Source organism: Moschus berezovskii, chromosome 28, assembly GCF_049115385.1.
Source record: "Moschus berezovskii isolate FMDL1 chromosome 28, NW_MosBer_1.0, whole genome shotgun sequence".
Classification (NCBI taxonomy): Eukaryota; Metazoa; Chordata; class Mammalia; order Artiodactyla; family Moschidae; genus Moschus; species Moschus berezovskii.
Window position 1 is genome coordinate 3,497,491 of NC_142487.1, and position 23,229 is coordinate 3,520,719.

General features: G+C 40.0%; 1 protein-coding gene across 2 annotated transcripts in view; it reads right to left on the minus strand.

Annotated features, from left to right (window-relative positions):
* GREB1L (GREB1 like retinoic acid receptor coactivator) overlaps positions 1-22,684 on the minus strand; it is a 114,198-nt gene extending 91,514 nt beyond the window's left edge. For both annotated transcript variants that reach the window (XM_088833523.1, XM_055417112.2), the window contains exons 1-4: positions 22,528-22,684; positions 22,120-22,317; positions 10,243-10,419; positions 2,097-2,273 (exon numbers count right to left, since the gene is read on the minus strand). In XM_088833523.1, the coding sequence (XP_088689649.1) occupies positions 2,097-2,273; positions 10,243-10,419; positions 22,120-22,317; positions 22,528-22,684 (709 nt within the window). The remainder of the gene's footprint in view (positions 1-2,096; positions 2,274-10,242; positions 10,420-22,119; positions 22,318-22,527) is intronic.
* Positions 22,685-23,229: the final 545 nt, after the last annotated feature.

Here is a 23,229-nt window from a genome sequence, read left to right on the forward strand (position 1 = left end):
AATTACTATAGTCATGCTAGTTTTATTGGTAAGACTGAGGTTAAAATGTCAATAATTTATAAAAACTCAGTAAGCTTTCAAGCACCAGTTAGTCCCCTGCCCAGGACTGATTTCAGTGCACAACAGTAACCTAGATTTGGAGCCTCCTAGGCTCCCTTCATCCTTAATTTATGTTCAGAAACAGAAGCAAAGAAAAATTTATAAGCAGAGGAGAAAAATTAGAAATTCTCAAATTCTTACTATTCTCAGTTCAGTTCAGTTCAGTCGCTCAGTTGTGTCCGACTCTTTGCGACCCCATGAATCACAGCACGCCAGGCCTCCCTGTCCATCACCAACTCCCAGAGTTCACTCAAACTCGTGTCCATCGAGTCGGTGATGCCATCCACCCATCTCATTCTCTGTCGTCCCCGTCTCCTCCCACCCCCAATCCCTCCCAGCATCAGAGTCTTTTCCAGTGAGTCAACTCGTCGCATGAGGTGGCCAAAGTATTGGAATTTCAGTTTTAGCATCAGTCCTTCCAATGAACACCCAGGATTGATCTCCTCTAGAATGGACTGGTTGTATCTCCTTCTTATTAAAAGAAATGGGCACATATTATTCAAAGTAATTACTGATTATGCAACTAAGCTCCATTTTAAATGAGCCAATATTAACTGGGATTTGGTGTAGTATTTTAATAATACTTTGCACTGATTCAGGTAGATAGCAAATATTGTGACAACCTGTGTGGCTGTAACTTCCAACCAATTTATGCTATATGTTGTACCATATTAGTATTTAAAGGTAGCAGGTGAAAAAGAAATATAAATGGTTGTAAATGACAAATTTTATAGTGGGTCCTTTAGAGAGCTTCCAAGTTTATTGGAGACATGCAAAAGGTAGATGCAGTTTTCTGCAATCTTCTATGTTATGACCTTCCTTGAAGAGCTACTATATTTTGGCCGAAAAGGATATCTCCATGTTAGGTATATTGTATGCAAATATGTATTTGACATTATACACATAAATACAATTCCAAAATAGCAATGGCTATAAATGTGAGGTTCCAGAAGTCACCCAGGATCATTGTGTCAAAAACTATTTCAAAAATGTAATGCTTTACCAAAAAGATGAATTGTCACTGAACACTAAATAAGACTTAAAGATACTTTATGCAACCATAAAACAGTCATCACTTTGTGTCAACACAAGTGTCATCACTTTGCCAACAAAGGTCCATATAGTCAAAGTTATGGTTTTTCCAGTAGTCATGTATGGATGTGAGAGTTGGACTATAAAGAAAGCTGAGCGTCAAAGAACTGATGCTGTTGAACTGTGGTGTTGGAGAAGACTCTTTGGAGTCCCTTGGACAGTAAGGAGATCAAGCCCATCAATTCTAAAAGAAATCAGCCCTGAATATTCATTGGAAGGACTGATGCTGAAGCTGAAGCTCTAACACTTTGGCCACCTGATGCAAAGAGCTGACTCACTGGAAAACACTCTGATCCTGGGTAAGATTGAAGGCAAAAGGAAAAGGGGGTGCCAGAAGATGAGATGGTTAGACAGCATCACCGACGCAATGGACATGAATTTGAGCAAACTCTGGGAGATAGTGGAGGACAGGAAAGCCTGCCGTGCTGCAGTCCACGGGGTTGCAGAGTCAGACACAACTGGAGCGACTGTGCCACATGTACACTAAATGCCAGAAGAGCTAGGAAGAGTCCATTCCCTCCCCACGAGAGAGATGTATTCCACACCCCTAAGACATAAATACAATGAGAAATTTAAATAGTTTCTATTAAAAATGAAAAGCAGCAAGTCAAGGGACTTGCCTGGCGGTTCAGTGGTTAAGGATCTGCCTCCACTGCAGAGAGAGCACGTTCCTTCCCTGATTAGGGAACTCAGATCCCACAGGCTATGTGAAGCGACCAAAAAAAAAAAAAAAAAACTGAAGCAAGTCAAATAACCTGCCAGGGGCTTTACATTTTGGCATTGTCTTCTGAACTTGGGGTATTTATCTATTCCACACCTGGATTCTGAACCCTTTAGGGGTCACAGGTCACTTGTCAATATCCTAACACTCACTTTCCCTTCCCACCCCCGGAAACTGACGCTACCTTTCCAGCAGATAAGAGGTCCCTTCGACAGTACACCCTGGGAGCTTCTGACTAGGTAGTACTTTAAGTGCTTCTGCTTCTTTGGCTGGGTGGTGAGCTTCAAATTTATGTGGTTGGAAAATTCTGTGAAATACCGAAATCCTCTTTCTCCACAGCCGATACAGTTTCCAGAAAACCCTGAAATGAAGAAAAACAGTTACTGATGGCCTTGCATGTTGTTATAATGCTTAAATTTTATATACAAAAAGGATAGAAATACTAACTCTTTGGCCTGTTAACTTCTTAATTTCAAGGAAATAATTCAAAGGAAAAAAGATAGGTGCAAAAAATTTAGCAATTATAACAGTGAAAGATGAAATAATTTTAAAATGCTCTAAAGGGATAATGATTAAGGGAATAGAATGGATAATATCATATGATAGAATTTATAAAATTGACACAAAAATATGAAAAATATTGGACCTAGAGATACCTATTATTTCCTCCTTACAAATTCCCTTCTTTTTTAAAAATTTTATTTGTTTTTGGCTGCACTGGCTTTTCTCCAGTTGTGGCGAGCAGGGGCTACTCTAGTTGCGGTGCGCAGGCTCCTCATTGCAGTGCTTTCTCTTGTCGTGCAGCACGGGCTCTGGGCACACAGGCTTCAGTAGTCGCAGCTCCTGAGCTCTAGAGCTCAGGCTCACAAGGGTAGCACACAGGCTTAGTCGCTCCCCAGCATGTGGGATCTTCCCGGCTCAGGGATGGAACCCGTGTCTCCTGCACTAGCAGGTGGAGTCTTTACCACTGAGCCACCAGGGAAGCCCCATATTTCCTTCTTAACCTACTGGCCCTGGTTCCCCATCCTACCCACCATGTGGACTTGACTCCATGGCCACAGCTGATTAGACTGTAGACCACTATCTGACCCCATCTTGGACAGTCAGTCTCTCTCCTGGAATTTTGAAATAAATACAGAAAGAATCAGTCAGATGATACCAGACCCTGGATATGTGAAGTTTTGTAAAATCTGAACCCAAGTCAGGGCTATGCCAGCTAGGGTATGGGAGACAGCAAACTGGAATTGTGAAGAGGAGCTGGTCTCCAGATAGGAGAGTACGAACAGAGATGTATAAACTCAGGGCATTGTTCACGTCCTAGTTTCTAAGAGATCCAGTTGTACTATTTGGCACAAGTTTCCTGAGATTCCCATTTCCTCTCTATTCAACCGTTCTTTATTCGAACTAGCTCATTATTCCTTTAGACTTAACATCCAAACAATTCTCACTCAGGTTAATCAAACAGAATAAGACTTTCAGTGATGTTCCTGGAACAGACGACATGGAAAGAAGAAACGGAGAAGGCTGGGAGGATGAGAAGCCACAATTTGCTTGATTGGAAATCAATGTTTCAACCTCCCTCATTACATAGAAGAAAAGTGGACAGTAAGAGAGTGAGTTCTTCTGCTTGTGAGTTGTGAGAACATCACATATGTTTGATCATATTGGCAAACAAGGGCGTTCCAAACTGGGTAAACAAAGTATTTATAAATAAATAACTGAAAATAAATTCACTGATGGAATAATACACTCTTTAAATCCCCAAATAAACCCACTTTATAATTAACAAAGGTATATAAGAAGAGCAGATCAGTCCTGAATATTCATTGGAAGGACTGATGTTGATGCTGAAACTCTAATACTGTGGCCACCTGATGCGAAGAACTGACTCATTTGAAAAGACCCTGATGCTGGGAAAGGTTGAAGGTGGGAGAAGGGGATGACAGAGGATGAGATAGTTGGATGGCATCACTGACTTAATGGACATAAGTTTGAGTAAACTCTGGGAGTTGGTGATGGACAGGGAGGCCTGGCGTGCTGCAGTCCATGGGGTCACAAAGAGTTGGACACGACTGAGAGACTGAACTGACTGATATAAAAAGAGAAGAGAAGGACCACGGGATTCAAGACAGACTATCTTATAATGTCCCAATCTCAGAAGGCTAACATTCAATTCAGAACATTTAGAAATGGGCAGTTCAACTTATTATTATTTATTCAACAATTATTTGAGCACCTACCTGTATGCCAGGCATTCTGCTAAACACTGGAAAACCAGTGGTGAATAAAAGATAGTCACAAACTCCGGTCAGTTACATAATATTAGTAATTCTACATAATCAGTAGGACTGATGCTAACTAAATAACTGAAACTCCAATACTTTGGCCACCTCATGCGACGAGTTGACTCACTGGAAAAGACTGATGCTGGGAGGGATTGGGGGCGGGAGGAGAAGGGGACAACAGAGAATGAGATGGTTGTCCATCACCGACTCGATGGACATGAGTTTGAGTGAACTCCGGGAGTTGGTGATGGACAGGGAAGTCTGGCGAGCTGTGATTCACGGGGCCGCAAAGAGTCGGACACAACTGAGCGACTGAACTGAACTGAACTGATAGAAATATAAATATTAACATAATTTCATAAATTATTTAAAACTTATTCAGAGATGGATTGCATTCGAGAGCATTTAGCTATTTGTCTAATACCTTGCAGCTGTAGACCAAAAGAATAAAGATGTCAATGGTTGCCTCATTCACCAAATTCCTAAAGTCAGCCATCCATCTAACCATTCATCCATCCACGTATCCAGGTATCCATCCATTAATTCATGCATCTATCTACCTGTCCATCCATCTATCCAACAAATATCTGTACTCTGCTATGTGCTGGCACTATTTTGGGTACCAGGTTTTAGCACTGAACAAGGAAGACAAACCCATGGCCTCTGTGGACCTTACTTTCTGATGCGATCATTATGCCTTGATGGAAAATTGGCTGACCTATGAGGCAGATGCCACACACTCAAAATACAATAAATATAAGAATCTTCAGCTGAAATAAAAAGTGTCAAAAATGAGGCTTATCTCAAAGGTCCAAGCCAAGTAGTTCATAAAAGATTACTGTGGAGAATTAGAATTAAAAATTTATTGGGGTTAGAGTTTATCTCTTTTCCTCTACTTGTTTCCTGAGGTGAAAAGCAAAAGAGTGTATGGAGGAAGAAAAGCAATGGATCTGGATAATCTTCAAAGAAAAGAAACTTCCTACTAATGATGAGAATTAGCAATATAAAAGAGTAAGAATGCTACAGTCCGTTTTTAAAACTGTGTGGTTTCTGTATTAACTTTGATTCAGGACAGATTTTATCTGCTCAAAGTTCATGCTATCACTATCACAAAAAAATAATATCTCTTACAGCCAAATTACCTTTCTAGTTTTTCTAGCAATCAGATCTTTCAATTGCATGGCAGATGTGGGGCATATGCACCGCCAAGTGGATCAATTTATTTTAAAATCAATTTCCCCATAGTCTTTGGTACAGCGTTGGTGGTATAGTGGTGAGCATGGCTGCCTTCCCCATAGTCTTTGGAATCTGCATAATCTATATAAAAATTTAGGCAAATTGATATCGGAGTCCACAGGATTCTAGAATATTTTAAGTTTTAAAAAAATTTCCCACTAAATCTTTTAAAATTTTTATTTATTTTTATAACTTTTTTTTTTTTTTTGCTGTGCCACATGGCTGTGGGTACTAATTCCCTGACCAGGGATTGAACATGGGCCCTCAGCAATGAGTGTGTAGGGCCCTCAGCAATGAGTGTGTAGATCCCTAACCACTGGACTGCCAGGGAATTCCCTCCACTATATTGTAATGCATACTAAAATCATTCATCTTAAGTAAGAAATGTTAAATGAATATTAACTTTCCCACAATAGAGTAATGAACATATAAAAATCTCATTGTGCCTGTCTAAGAGAAAACTTTTACCATTTTGTGGCACTACACTTTCACTTGGAACAGTAGTTAATAAAAAATTATTAAATGAAGTCCCATGTCTATAAGGGTATTTAATAAATATGATAGAATGGCAGAATAATTACCATTTAAAGAGCAGTTATGTGCCAGGCACTGTGCTATTGGGTACCTTATAAACATCACCCCTTTGATCATTATAACCCTGCAGGGTAGGCACTATTGGTTTCTTTATATATCAATAAATGGGGAATCTGAGACTTCAAGAAAATAAGTAGCTTGCTCAAGTTCTTAAAGTGCTAAGTAGCAAATCTGGGATTTAAATCCAGTTCTAATTCCAAAGCCTTTGGTTTCATATTCCTGATTACAAAGGATTATAAAATCTATTATTCTGATGGTCTTTTCTGTGTCTTTTCCATGACATTCTGAGAAGATCCCTCTAGTCATGAAGAAAAGGCATTGAGCAAAAAGGCATTATAAGATTTTTCTATGTTTGTAATCAGAACCACATATGTACTGTTTCATTTGATAAAACTTTGATGCTTTTAAAGTGCTGAAAAGGTTTCCAACAACAAAACGTTGTTCTTCCAGAATCAACTAGGTTCTTAGCTCTGTGATGGAAAAGACCGTGTGTTATCATTCTTGTGCTCACATATCATAGCATAATCATAATGTGATTTTTGGAAAAAACACTGTTGAATGAATAAATGAACAAAAGAATACTTGGATCTTCTTTGCTAATTTAGTCCAATGTACAAACTTCACAGGAGATCCAACCAATCCATCCTAAATATCAGTCCTGGGTATTCATTGGAAGGACTGATGGTGAAGCAGAAACTCCAATACTTTGGCCACCTGATACGAAGAGCTGACTCATTTGAAAAGACCCTGATGCTGGGAAAGATTGAGGGCAGGAGAAGAGGACGACAGAAGATGAGATGGTTGGATGGCATCATTGACTCACTGGACATGGGTTTGGGTGGACTCCGGGAGTTGGTGATGGACAGGGAGACCTGGCATGCTGCAGTTCATGGGGTTGAAAAGAGTCGGACACAACTGAGTGACCTGAACTGAACAAACTTTACCATTAGGTGTCTATATTAAACCATCTGCTCAATTTCACTAAAAGAAAAAAATGTATATTTAAAAAAATTAAAGCACGTGAAAATGAAAATTATCACTTCTTTTTCTATGAATCAAGAGCAGGCTTTGAACTGTAGTTTAAGGAAACTTTACAAAGCATGTGCAGGATCACTTTCTGACTCAAGATATTGATCTATGTACTCCTAGGCTTCTCACAGCAAAGAAAACCATACACAAAATGAAAAGACAACCTATGGAATGGGAGAAAATATTTGCAAATAATATCACCACAAATGGGTTAGTATTCAAAATACACAAACAACTCATATAATTCAGTATCGAAAAAACAAACCACTCAATCAAAAAGTGGGCAGAAAACATGAATAGACATTTTTGCAAAGAAGACATATAGATGGCTAATAGACACATGAAGAGATGCTCAACACTGATGGTTATTCAGTTCAGTTCAGTTCAGTCGCTCAGTCGTGTCTGACTCTTTGTGACACCATGAATCACAGCATGCCAGACCTCCCTGTCCATCACCAACTCCCAGAGTTCACTCAAACTCACCTCCATCGAGTCGGTGATGCCATCCAGCCATCTCATTCTCTGTCATCCCCATCTCCTCCTGCCCCCAATCCCTCCCAGCATCAGAGTCTTTTCCAGTGAGTCAGCTCTTCGCATGAGGTGGTTATTAGAGAAATGCAAATCAAGACAACAATGATATCATTTCACACCTGTTAGAATGGCTATCATCAGAAAGTCTACAAAAAACAAATGCTGGAAAGCATGTGAAGAGAAGGAAACTCTTGTACGCTTTTGGTGGAAAAGTAAATTGGAGCAGTCATTATGGAAAAGAGTAATAGAGTTTCCTTAAAAAATTTAAACTAGAACTGCTATATAATCCGGTAACTTCAGTGCTGGGTATAAAGCCAAAGAAAATGAAAACACTAAATCGAAAGATACACGCACCTCGAGTTCATAGCAACGTTGTTTACAATAGCCGAGATATGGAAGCAATATAAGTATCCATCAACAGACAAATGGAAAAAGAATATGTGATATGTATATATATATGTATATATAATATATCATATATATATCCTGTGGATATATATATATATATAAAACATACAAACAAGTTCCATTCCAAGAGTGTATTCATAAGTCCAACTTATTCATAAGCCCAACAGGGTTAGCCTAGGTACCCAACTAACACAGTTGGCTATATGGTTCAGTTCAGTTCAGTATACCGTAATAGGTTTATAATACTTTTCACACAAATAATACGTGAAAGACAAACATAAAAAATAAATAAAACATTTTTAATCCTACGGTACAGTAGCTTGAAAAAGTGCAGTAGTACTGTGTTGATACTGTACTGTTGCACTGTATTATGTATAATACTGTAAGTATTGCTGGCATCCAGGGGCTGGCATCCAGTGAACAGGCAAGAAGAGTTACCGACTAGAGGAGGGAGAAGAGGTGGGAGATGGTAGAGCTGAACGGCTGTCAGCAATAGGAGACGGAGGGCAGGCTGCAATTTCACTCACACCTTACATGACTGGACATGCAAATATACATTCACATCTTTGGAAGCCTGCAACTTGAAGGTTTGTATGTGGTGGCCTTAATATATATGTATACATATATACATACACACATGTACACACACAGATACATGCACACACAATGGAAGATTACTCATTCATAAAAAAGAATGAAATTCTGCCATCTATAACAACATCGATGACCATAGAGGGTATCATGCTTAGTGAAATAGGTCAGATAGAAAGAAAAAAAACCTGTATATCACTTCTCTGTGAATCCAAAAATAATACAAATGAATGATACAGCAAAACAAACAGACTCACAGGTATAGAAAACTAGTGCTTATCAGTGGATAAAGGGGAGAAGGGGGCACGATAGCTGTAAGGGATTAACAGATACAAACTGCTAACATAAAATAAGCAAGCAACGTGGATATATATTTCAGCACAGGGAATTATACCCATTATCCTGTAATAATTTTTCATGGAGTACAATCTGTAAAAATACTGAAACACTTGAATCAACGATACTTTATGCCATTCACTTGAAACTAATATAATATTGAAAATGAACTATAATTCAACTTTAAAAATAATAATTAAAAAGTAAATCCAATTTTGTTATTTTCCATGATGTAGAGAAGCTACGTTGTGAAAAAAGGGCCAGATTTAAAGTAACACTAGAAAGTAAAAAAATTCTGAGATAAAAGTTACACATCTTACATCATAGATATATTCCTATACATCTTGGTTGAACTAATGCTAAATATAAAATGAGAATCACATCAATAAAGTTTAATTAGAAATAATGGATGGTATAGAATAGGTATCAATAACTTACAAAGTGGATAATCCACAGTTGAATAATTGAGAGTTGATTTTATATCAAGTCCAGACCAATGACTCTATAGAGAGTGAATACTATTTTATTTCACAAAATAATTATTTTTGATAAATTGAAAGGCATTCTTTAATGCCTGGTTTTAAAAATCTCTTCGTTAAGATGAATATTTTGAGAGTTAATAAAAAAGTGAAAACTAACTTGTGAGAGGTTATTAAATGACAGCACATTAAAAAGCAGAGACATTACTTTGCCAACAAAGGTCCATACAGTCAAAGCTGTGGTTTTTCCAGTAGTCATGTACAGATGTGAAATTTGGACCATAAAGAAGGCCGATTGCCGAAGAATTGATGCTTTTGAACTGTGGTGCTGGAGAACACTCTCGAGAGTCCCTTGGACTGCAAGGAGATCAAACCAGTTGATCCAAATGGAAATCTACCCTGAATATTCACTGGAAGGACTGATGCTCAAGCTGAAAGCTCCAATACTTTGGCCATCTGATGCGAAGAGCCAACTCATGAGAAAAGACCCTGATGCTGGGAAAGACTGAAGGCAGGAGGAGAAGAGGATGAGATGGTTGGATGATAAAGGATGAGATGGTTGGATGGCATTACTGATTTAATGGACATGAGCTGGAGCAAACTCCAGGAGATGGTCAAGGACAGGGAAGCTTGGCACGCTTCCCATGAGGCCATGAGGGTTGCAAAGAGTTGGACACGACTGAGCAACTCAACAACAACTAAATGAAAAAAATGTTTCTTACTTAAACTATATAATCTGAAGCTAATTCTGTGATTTTTAAAAATTCTGTGATAATTTAAAATAAACTTGTATTTTAATTCCTTTATCTCAGAAGGAACTTTGCAGGTATGAAATACTCACCTAAAAGTGCATTTTTCCCATGATCATCTGGTAGGAATCGCTTGTCTACAGCACACACTAGGATGTGTTCAGGAAGGTTGGGAGACTTGGCCCCCACTAGAAGGAATCCTGCTGGGATGTCAATCTGTTCCATACACAGAGATACCAAACGCAAATCTTTTCCTGCTTGACAAAAACCTAGAAACCAATTAAAAAAAAAGAAAAAGGACACAGTGGAATGTTTAGAGAGGTTATAACTCCGCATCACCCATCTGGAGAGTAGATTTGCCTGTGGGAATCACTATTAAGGACTAAATTTAAAGTTCATATGCAAAGTAAAAGAAAATGAAGTCACTCGGTCGTGTCCGACTTTTTGCGACGGTAGCCTACCAGGCTCCTCTGTCCATGGAATTTTCCAGGCAAGGATACTGGAGTGGTTGCCATTTCCTTCTCCAGGAGATCTTCCCAACCCAGGGATTGAACCCTGGTCTCCTGCATTGTAGGAAGACGCTTTACCATCTGAGCCACCAGGGAAGTCTCAAATACACATCTACCACATGTGCTCTTCTGAGCAGAGCTAAAAAGATGCTCATGCTCAGTTGCTTCAGTGTCCAAATCTTTTCAACCCCATGGTCTGTAGCCCACTAGGTCCCTCTGTTCAGGGGATTTCCCAGGAAAGATTACTGGAGTGGGTTGCCATTCTCTCCTCCAGGGCATCTTTCTGATCCAGGGATGGAACCCATGTCTCCTGCATTGCAGGCAGATTCTTTACCCACTGAGCCATCAGAGAAGCCCAAAAACTTACCAAAAGGAGATATTCCCAACTGTTTTAGCCAACACTGATGACTTTATATTTTCTGATCCACAAATAAAGAAATGATAAATATACAGAAAACTGACAAACATACATAATTTTATGTGCACATAATACAGTATTCTTAGTTTCAATGCAATTCACTTCTCTAAGTCAGCTTGATCATGGAACACAGACGTTTTCTGTTTCACAGAGGAAGCGACTGAAGCTCAGAGTTTAGTGAATCATAAATGAATGGATCAGAACCAGAACTCAGAACTGTTTAGGTTATTTTCACTAGAAGAGACATCATAGGAAACAACAAAACCTTACATAACCACTTTGTAACCATAAATTATTACCTTAATTCATTAGGTCATCATTTGCTAAAAATGATTTGCGGATTTCCCTGGTGGTCCAATGGTTAGGAATCTGCCTGCCAATGCAGGGGATGTGGTTTCAATCCCTGGTCCGGGAAGATTCCACATGCCACAGAGCAACTAAGCCCACACACCACAACTACTGAGCCCAGAGCTACATCTGCTGAAGCCCACGCACCTAGAGTCTGTTCTCCAATGCAGTGAGAAGCCTGCCCGATATAAGAAGAGCAGCCCCCTCTCGCCGCACTGAGAGAAAGCCTGCACACAGCAACAAAGACCCAGCACAGACAAAAATAAAGAAAGAAAATTAAAATAAAATGATTTTCAACCAGTGCTGTCCTTGGCCTGGGGATAGAGCTGAACAGAATGTGTCATCCTCTAAGAACTCACTTGTAGTCAACTGCAAGGATGTATAAGGAACTGGCAATTACAAAACAATATAACAGAGGACAGCTATGCTCTGCTACAAAGCACTAATCTCCACGTCTTCTGGGAAATGATCCTCCTAACGCTCTAGCTATGGGATTCCCCTGGACAGCTGTGATATTCCAGACTGAGCTGGAGCTGGCACCTGGTCCAAGCTGGGCCACTGGAACATCCCACCTTTCTGGCCATAGTTGGGCACCTGACAGAAAACTGGACAATGGAGGACGGATGACTAATTCTTACAAACAACCCTGGGGAGAGCACCATCATTATCACCCAAAACATAGTGGGCCAGAACCATGATAGGCTTTTTCCCAGAATCAATGCATATTATGATGTCAGCCAAATGCCAACAAAAATTGAATGCCATCAATGAGTATATGAGAAATAAATGAAAACAACAACCAAATATGGTATGAAGCTGTGGTGCATAGGAATCTACTGTATGGTTTGGATCATTAAACCTCAAAAGCAGACATGATAAAATTAGAAAAAAGTCAGGAAACCAGAGGAGAGAATGATAAAGATAATGGGGTTCAACCATTTCAAGCTTGTAGATCCTCTTTTAAAACTAAAAACTCAAATGTAACTTCCAGTGTTCACAATTTGAGAAAAATAATATCAAATGTTACATGACTTCTTCAACAATTTGAAAGAATTTGTATTTCATTATTCACAATATCATTTTTATTTATTTGAATAATCATTTATATATGGGGTCATATTATTTATTCAATTTACAAACATATTTTTTTTGCCTATAGACGCATAGAACCCTTTTAAGAATCTGCTGTCTCCACCTCCATTAAGGGACAACGCTCTCAGGTTTGAAAGTTGGGAGTTGATGATATGATATGAAAGGCAGTTAAAATTTATGGAGCACTTAACATAAGCCAGGTGGAGTGCTAAGCACTGCAGAGACTTTCTTATTTAATCCTCTCAACAATTCTAGCTAGGTATGACTATATCCCTTTCATACATGGAGAAATTGAGGCTCAGAGAAGTTAGAGTGTTTGTCCAAGCTTACATAATGAGTCCCATAATGTCCAGTGACGTGAGACATGGAAAGTTTGTTATGTGTGATCAGGGTTTCCCAGGTGGTGCTAGTGGTAAAGATCCTGCCTACCAATGCGGGAGACACAGAAGACATGCGTTTGATTCCTGGGTTGGTAAAATCCCCTGGAGGAGAAATGAGTCCCATAATGTCCAGTGATGTGAGACATGGAAAGTTTGCTATACAAAATCAGGCATAAAATGTATTAGTCAACCTGGGGGAAAAAAAGCACTAAGAATAGTTATACTCCACAGCCAAAACCATGAGGGGTTAACACAAATGTCTTTACCAAATTCTAAAATCCTAACTCTAGGAGGCTAAAAAAAGAGACTTCCTGGAGGTCAGGTTAAATTAGAATACTGCACTTCTGTTGCTGAAGGCACTGGTTCAGTCCCTGGTGGGGGGACTAGGATCCCACATGATGTGCAGCCAAAAAAAAAAGTCCTAAAAGGAGCAGTAAATTTTTTAATCAAAGGAGTTATTAATTTGTGTATAGACAGAAAATCTATCCCTAGGAGGTAGCACCATTACTACAACTTTCTCCAAAGGGCAAAACATAAACACCTTCCCAAAGGATGTAGATAATTCAGTGATGAGAGGTTTACGATTACTGACTGATGGAAACAGGTTGCTTGAGGGGATTTCTCTGTCACTAAGAAACAGTACTACAAACTCTCTGAACTTTCATTCACTCCATATTAGAAAAAATACACAAGTCAGTACCAATCTGTACCAATTTGCAAATTATTAAAAAGCAGAGACATCACTTTGCTGACAAAGGTCCGTATACTCAAAGCTATGGTTTTCCAATAGTCATGTACGGATGTGAGAATTGGACTATAAAGAAGGCTGAGTGCCAAAGAATTGATACTTTCAAATTGTGGTGCTGGAGAAGACTTTTGAGAGTCACTTGGACAGCAAGGAGATCAAACCAGTCAATCCTAAAGGAAATCAATCCTGAATATTCATTGGAAAAACTGATGCTAAAGCTAAAGCTCCAATACTTTGTCCACCTGATGCAAAGAGCCAACTCATTGGAAAATACCCTGATGCTGGGAAAGATTAAAGGCAAAAGGAGAAGCGGGTGTCAGAGGATGAGATGATTAGATAGCATCACCGACTCAATGAACATGACTTTGAGCAAATTCCAGGAGACTGTGGAGGACAGGGAAGGCTGGAGTGCTGTAGTAAGAGTGGGACATGACTTAGTGACTGAACAACAAGACTTTTAGAACATCAGAGCTATCTGGAATCTCAAGGTCATCTGATACAGGATTTTCCAAAGGGGAGTTATCAAAGTCCTGGGGATTCACAAAGGTTCTCCATGATAGGGAGAACTATACATGAAACTAAAATAGATAACATTACAAATTTCTAAAAACTAATAATTATTCTAATATTCTACATTTAAAGTAAAATGTTCTAAGGACATTCTATGCTATACATGTAGGGATAGTGGAAATCAGATGAGCAAACTCAGCACTCACTTGATTGAAGCCCATATCAATGTGTGGTTTTGATCATCATACATTTTAAGATTGATTTTTATTATCAGTCACATGTATTGATATGTTGCTTAATTTATACACATAATAGGCTAGTGGTTAATAATGGGAAGCTTAGGGAACATAGATTGTGTTTGATGGACGCAGGCATTTTACAGATGTGCCTAAGGTGCTCTTTGCAAGATTTGAAAGTTATAGTCAACCTCATCCTCACTTATCAACTTATAAAATTATATAAAATGCACCAATATGCTTCTAGGGCACCAAAAAAAAAAAAGCAATGTTAAGGTAAAATTTTAGTGATTATAATCCAATTCGGGGCTTCCCCAGTAGCTCAGTGGTAAAGAATCCCTCTGCCAGTGCAGGAGATGAGGGTTCAACCCCTTGGTCGAGAAGATCCCTTGGAGAAGGAAATGGCAACCCACTTCAGTATTCTTGCCTGGGAAATGCCATGGACAGAGGAGCCTGGCAGGCTACAGTCCCTGGGGTTGCAAAGAGTCAGACAAGACTTGGTAACTAAACAACAACATCAATCCAATTTGGTTTTTTTTGTGTAAGAAAGAAAAGTCTACTTCTTTCAGCAGCATATTATTTGCAGACAAATTCTTCAAAGAGCAGTCTGAAACTCTTTCCTCACGTGGTGCAAAAATTGTAAAAATAAATTAGTACATCCTGGTAGCTTAACTGGTAAAGAATCTGCCTGCAATGCAGGAGACCCTGGTTCAATTCCTGGGTCAGGAAGATCCACTGGAGAAGGGATAGACAACCCACTCCAGTATTCTTGGGCTTCCCTGGTGGCTCAGACGGTAAAGAATCTGCCCACAATGCAGGAGACCTGGGTTCAATCCCTGAGTTGGGAAGATCCCCTGAAGAAGGGAATGGCTACCCACTCCAGTATTCTGGCCTGGAGAATCCCATGGACAGAGAAGCCTGGCAGGCTACAGTCCATGGGGTCCCAAAGAGTTGGACATGACTGGGCGAATTTCACTTTTAATCCTAAAATGTAAAAATTCCAAAGTTTGGGTAATAAAAGTGGATCTTGCCTTTCTTTTGATGCTGGGAAACACATAAATACACTTGGCTCCCCTCCCCTGCCACTCTCCCTACCTGTCGGAAAACGGTTTAACATTTTATTTTTGAATTTGTCAACAAAATATGCTTTTCCTTACACAACCAGTTTAAAATAAATTAAACAGTAATTGCTACATGCTCAGTCATGTCCAACTATTTATAAACCCATGGACTATGGCCCACCAGGCTCCTCTGTCCATAGAATTTTCCATCAAGGATACTGGAGCATGATGCCATTTCCTCCTCCAGGGGGATCTTCCCAACCCAGGGATCTAACACACATCTCCTGTGTCTTGTGCACTGCAGGTGGATTCTTTACCTGCTGAGCCATCAGGAAAGCCCTAAACAGCAACTGAAGGATAAGTAGACAATTTTTTCTCATGCATGAATAATATCAAAGAGTAATTAGTATATTGATCTAAAATAAGTATTTTCTACTTAAAATGATTCTTTACCACATGCCATACAGTGACAGAATTAGTTTTTATATTCCTAAGGGGTCCAAAAATTATGTACTATTATAAGAGAGATTTGTGACTCAAAGATTGAGTAACTCTAATCTATCCCTATCTCTTCAGTTTGTAGATGAGGAACCTGGGACCCATAAAGGTTAAGAAAACAGTCCAAGGTCAAATTCCCAGCAACTCAAGAAGTTGGGACCCAGGTCTATTGACTCCAGGTTAGAGAGTTAATGTCACTCTGACCACAGAATAAAGGTTACTCTGACCACGAGACCTTCCCTGGTCTGACGGAGGACACTCTCCTATGGCTTCTCCGTTGCCTATCTTTGCTGAGTCTCATCACCTAGCTTTCTAGGCTGAATCCTTGGGGGCACTTGTCAGAGCAGTCCCTGCCAGCCATGGGCTCTGTCAGCATCCACCTATCTCACACCTATTGAAAGTGAATGTGTTAGTAGCTCAGTCATGTCCAACTCTTTGAGACACCATGGACTGTAGCCCACTAGCCTCTTCTGTCCACGGGATTCTCCAGGCAAGAATACTAGAGTGGGTAGCCATTCCCCTTTCCAGGGAATCTTCCCCACTCAGGGATCGATCCAGGGGTCTCCCGCATTGCAGGCAGATTCTTTACTGTCTGAGCCACCAAGGAAGCCCTGATGAATCCTCAAAATTCAGTTTTGCAAGTCACAAAGGTGTCCCTTTCTAATGAGCTTTCTCAAAGCAATATAGTGCAGCCAAAGGGAGATTAAGGGGGGAAAGTACAATTTTAGTTTGGGGCTAAACAGGAATAGAGTAGAGAAGACACAGTTCGTGTGCAAAATATCTGAAGAAAGCAGGATTTGCTCTGGAAGAAAGACGATTTCAACGTGATGTCTGTGGTATGAGGAAAACTACACAGTCCACTCAAAGTAAGAAGCACTTTAGCCTTTGAAGGTTTTCCCATTTATGATATGAGGACACCTAGAGGTGAAAAGTTATAATTATTAAACAATGACTGGATTCTAGGAGAAAAATTTTTCTCATAGAAGGAGGAAGCAAACCTCTTCCTCTTAAATTTTTTTCCAAAAAGTGCCTGTGGGTTTCCTTGGTGGTCCAGTGGTTAAGAATCTACTTTGCATTGCAGGGGACACCAGTTCGATCCCTGGTCAGGGAAGATCCCACATGCCAAGGGGCAACTAAGCCTGTGAGCCACAACTGCTGGGCCCTTGCCCCCTAGAGTCCGTAATCCACAAGAGAAGTAACAGCAATGAGAAGCCCATGCACCACAACTAGAGAGTAGCCCCTGCTCACCACAATAAAGTCCACACGAAGCAACAAGGACTCAGCACAGCCACAAATAATACACAAAAATTAAAAATAAACAACTGCTTGTTACAGTGAAAAGAGAAAATTTCCTATTTTGTGTTAAAAAAAAAAAAACTCATATGATGGCAGCATATAACAGGGGCACAAGAACCAACTGAAATTGCTACCAAGGGCCAAAACTGGAAAAAATTAAACAAGAAAATAAAATAGTATTGGATCAAATACAATAAATATTCATGAATGAATATAAACAAATGACTGTGTAAATTAATAAACAAGGGAAAAGAGACAAAATTCCATGCAGCAGAATTCCAAATAATTTATGTAGCTACTCTGCCCTCAGGATGTACAGCATGATTCCCCATTCCTTAAAAAGTGTAGGCTGAGTGTAGGGACTTTCTTTGACAGTACGGGGGGAGGGTGCAGCAGGGATGGGATACTCATGGGGAATGGAGATAACACTATCTCAGCCAGGTGATCAAGGTCAACGTCACCACCCATAAATCATCTGAAAGTATGTGCCCTTGACACAGTAAGATGAAAATGACACTTCATCTCTGTGATCTTCCTCCACCAAACCCATATAAAACCCCAGTTTCATCAGGAGAAAAACGTCAAATTCCAATACAAGGTCTAGAATACACCCGATCTATAATCTCTGAAACTATCAGGATCATCAAAAACAAAGGAAGTCTAAGACTCTGTCACAGCCAAGAGGAGCCTAAGGAGACACAACAGCTACATCTAGACTGGTTCTACTGATCAATCTAGACAGCACATTAAAAAACAGAGACATTACTCTGCCAACAAAGGTCCGTCTAGTCAAGGCTATGGTTTTTCCCGTGGTCATGTATGGATGAAAGAGTTGGACTATAAAGAAAGCTGAGCACCGAAGAACTGATGGTTTTGAACTGTGGTGCTGGAGAAGACTCTTGAGAGTCCCTTGGACAGCAAGGAGACCCAACCAGTCCATCCTACAGGAAATCAGTCTTGAATACTCGCTGGAAGGACTGATGCTGAAGCTGAAACACCAATACTTTGGCCACCTGATGTGGAGAACTGACTTACTTGAAAAGACCTTGATGCTGGGAAAGATTGAAGGTGGGAGGAGAAGGGGATGACAGAGGATGAGATGGTTGGATGGCATCACTGACTCAATGGACATGAATTTGAGTAAACTCTGGGAGTTGGTGATGGGCAGGGAGGCCTGGTGTGCTGCAGTCCATGGGGTCGCAAAGAGTGGGACACAACTGAGCAACTGAACTAAACTGAACTGAAGACTGGTTCTGGATATTCCCTGACGGCTCAAACAGGAAAGAGTCTGCCTGTAATAGAGGAGACCAGGGTTCAATCCCTGGGTTGGGAAGATCCCCTGGAGAAAGAAATGGCTCCTCACTCCAGTATTTTTGCTGGAGAATCCCATGGACGGAGGAGCCTTGCAGGCTACGGTCCAGGGGGTTGCAAAGAGTCAGATATGACTGAGCGACCACTTTCAGATGGGTTCTGGAATAGAAAGAGGACATCAGGTAGAAATGAAAGAACACAAATAAACTATGGACTTCAGTCAGCACTAAAATTACTAATAACGTAACATGCTCACAATAGGTCAAACTGTGGGGATATACAGAAATTCTGTACTGTTTTCTCAATTTTTCTGTAAATCTAAAACTGTCCTTAAAAAAAATAAGGTCTAATAAGGAACAGATCTGTGGTTGCCAAGGAGAGGAGGAGTAACGTTGCGAGTTGGGGTTAGCAGATGCAAACTAGCATGAAGTGAATGGATAAACACCATCCTACTGTATAGCAAAGGGAACTATACTCAATATCCTGTGACACATCAGAATGGAAAAGAACACAAAAAAGAATGTGTATATATGGATAACTGAATCACTTTGCTGTACAGCAGAAAGTAACACAACACTGTAAATGAACTATACTTAAATTTTTTTAAGTTCATTTTTTAAATGTCCTGCTACTGTTGCTGCTAAGTCGCTTCAATCATGTCTGATTCTGTGCGACCCCATAGACGGCAGCCCATCAGTATCCCCCATCCCTGGGATTCCCCAGGCAAGAACACTGGAGTGGATAGCCATTTCCTTCTCCAATGCATGAAAGTGAAGTCACCCAGTCGTGTCCAACTCCTAGTGACCCCATGGACTGCAGCCCACCAGGCTCCTCCGCCCATGGGATTTTCCAGGCAAGAGTACTGGAGTGGGGTGCCATTGCCTTCTCCTTTAAATGTCCTACTTTTTGTCTTTTTGCCTTTCAGTTAATCACCAACACAAGACTATAGGCAATTTAATTAAGAGGAAATAAGTGAGGAAAAGAAGGCAAGGGTGAGTCCAGGGAAAGAGTCAGGAAGAAAGAAATCAATTCAAAGCCAGAAAAGGTTGCGAAGTCAAAGAAAAGCTCCTGAGTTTACTTCATAGTTATTTTAAGAAGACGCTCACAAGAGTCTGGACTGTTTCCTACAAATTTTCATTCTTGGGATTCAGATCAGCTAATTATATACAAAATATATCATCAGTTCAGTTCAGTTCAGTTCAATCGCTTAGTCATGTCCAACTCTTTGCGACCCCATGTATCACAGCACGCCAGGCCTCCCTGTCCATCACCAACTCCCAGAGTTCATTCAAACTCGTGTCCATCGAGTCGGTGATGCCATCCAGCCATCTCATCCTCTGTTGTCCCCTTCTCCTCCTGTCCCCAATCCCTCCCAGCATCAGAGTCTTTTCCAGTGAGTCAACTCTTCACATGAGGTAGCCAAAGTATCAGGGACCCCCAATTAAGAAAAATATATAGTATGCAAAGAGCAATATTTAATTTTGCTTTTTAAAAAAAAGATTGAAAATAAGCTCTGTGCATCTGTAAAGAAGTAGCTAAAGAATCTACACAATCTGATTTTATTTCAAGACTTATAGGATCCAAATATCTGGTATAGCAGATAGCTCTATTCCTTCACTATTTGAAATACGTTGGAATATTAATATAATAAATATTGTTGTTCAGTCACTCAGTCATGTTCAACTCTTTGTGACCCTATGAACTTCAGCACGCCAGGTTTCCCTGTCCTTTGTCATCTCCCAGAGTTTGCTCAAATTCATGTCCATTGAGTCGGTGATGCCATCCAACCATCTCGTCCTCATTAAATCTCAATTAAAATGTCAAATAAAATGGAGAAATCTTAATACTCCCCTCTAGGGTAATTTTAAATTTCATCTGGACTAATCCTGAAAAAAAGATAGGATTTTTCTTTTAGAAGCCACTAGATGATCTGGGGGAAAGTACCCTAAGGATGGTATAAGCCTGATTACTGTACACAAGGAAAGAAATATATGGAATGGGGCACAGATACAACAATTTCTTGGACACACTCGCCCCTAAATAGTTTCACTTTCTGAAAGTAATACTGACATGCTGTCTTAAAACCGAGACTCTTGAAGCAAATGATTTTAATTTTAAAGGGGTCCTGGTACAGAGCACTTCTTTGTAAACCTCATCTACATTTTCCTTAAGAAAACAGCCAGGGTTTTCACTTCACAGAACCAGGATTTGCATTCTCCAATTATCTCCAACTTGAAGGTTACAGAGTAATCTAAGTGGGGGAGGGGAAAGTTTACTGAAACAGCTGTAAACACAAACTCAAGTAATCAAAGCCGTACTTGGAGGCTTAAAATTTGGTGGCCCTTTACCCCTTTAGACAATCAACTGCTTCCCAGTGGGGTAGAAACCTACCAATAATTTACATAAGAAATTAGCAACCAAAATTTACATCTGAATGGCAAACCCCAGAAGCCCATCAGGTGTTAAGTATCTGCTTATCTAAATTGCCTCTAAAAATAGCTTTACCTTCCTGTGAGTCTTAGGTAAATAGAAGATTTCCCATGAAGGGAAGCTGGTCTGCTGACACAAACCCAGGTACTATATTGCCCTATTCTACTGTCAATTTCATTAGGAAAAGGTCAGGGCTGTTCTGCCTTTGAGTGAGAGGACTCTTAGAACTGCCTTAGAATGAACCATGCTGAAAGAGCTGTGGACAAATTACAAACTATCAAGAGCTTGTGCTGAGCCATGTCTGAACTCTACAGCCCCATGGACTGTAGCCCACCAGGTCCGGTTCAGGGAATTTTCCAGTCAAGAATACTGGAGTCGGTTGCCATGTCCTTCTCCAGGAATCTTCCCCACCCAGGGGTCAAACCCACGTCTCCCGCGTCTCCTGCCTTGGCAGGTGGATTCTTTACCACGATCAGATTATGAACTAATTAGAAATCGGGCTGGGATAGCCAGGAAGCAGGACCATATGCCATTAATGGAGGGAAGAGAGTATAATTTGTTATGTGACCAAAAACATGAAATACTGAAAATGTTTAAGTAGGATTTTCTCTTTTAAAAGTGTGGTTAAAAACCTTTGTAGAAGAGGAGGCTGACAAGATAAAATGGGATGATAAAAACATGTTCATTTTAATCTTCTATTGATAACAATATACTGGATGAATGTTCAAAATACATGGAAAAGATAAATATTAAAAAACATGATATCTCTGTTGTTGTTTTGAGAGTGGAACAAAGTAGAAAGAGACATCGCTTTCGAGCAGCATTCTTGCAGGAAGTTCATGAGACACTGAAAAAGTCCTGAGCTAGGCCGAGGCTTGTCTTTGCCACGTACCATCTCAGAGAAGTCATTCAATGGCTGTGTCTCTCAGTCTCTTGATCTATAAGATGGGATGATAATGCTGTCTTTTTAACAGACACCTGCTATGAAGTCACAGGCAATAACGTGAGTGAAAGCATGATTACTCTTCATTCCTTTCTATAATTACTGGCTTCCAGTCTTAAGCACCAAATCAATGATTAGAAACTAGCCAGACAATATTACAGGAACTGAAAAATAAAAACGGAAACCCACCGTCTGTAGTGCAAGACCCTTCAGGAGCAGGTTTCTGTGAATAGGGAATTGGTGGGCTATTAGAATCTGACATGTCTTCATCATCTTCGTCATCTTCCATTTCATTTACTGTGAGGTTGTTAGAAAAATCCAGGCTTCCATTTTGGGTGTATCGGTGTACCAAGTCTTTATCCAGATCCTCCACCTTGGGTTTTACGTCTGGGAAAGCAAATAAATCAAAGCTAATCTAATAAAAAGATGCATATGGGGAGATAACCAAAAGAAAAATTCATAGTTCTGAAAAGATATCTGAGGACAGGGAGACAGGCATTGGCTAACATTTAACCCACATATTACAGAGATCCCCAGATCTAGAATTCCTACTTCTTTTAAAAGGCATGTAGAAATGTGTGGGATTGAGAAACTTACCTGCAGAGGAGAAAGGATGCTGGTCAGGATCTAAGTACAGCTGAGAAAAAATTGGTCGTGGTACCACACTACTACATCTCAGAGAGGCTTCAATGGAGTTGTGGAGAGCTTCTTCAAATCGAGCAGATTTCAGTTGCCCAGCATATGAATTCCCCATGGTCTATACCACCGCCCCCAAAGAAAAAGAAAAAGGAGAAAGTTGACATTAGTAGAGAGTTATATGTCTGCAAAGTACACACAGAGCTGATATAAACTATACCCACATATCCTGTTACAAGAGAAACTATATGAAGTATACATTTCTTGAGATAACTTATCAATTTATCTATTCTATCACTTGCTTCTTGTCTTCAGAGTCCAAAGGGGCTTTCAGAAAGTCCCTTTAAGGGATCTTGTATCTAAGGATCAAACCACAGTAAGTGCTTTAAGCAAAGTTTCTCCAACTAGTAAATCAAGATTGACCTGTCAATCTTGTCACAGCACAGTGACAAGGGGGCCACACCTTCTCCTTAAACTGGTGAGTGGTGGGCTGCCATAACCCAAAGGAACACTATCAGTGGTTTCAGAGGAAATATCAAATTACTTATACCCTAGGAGGATTCTTCTCTGAAAAAGAAAAAAAAAAAAAATGAAAGCTTTGTGATAATATATTTAATTGAATTCCTAAAAGCAAGATTTGAGCCTTTTAAAATTCAAAGAACT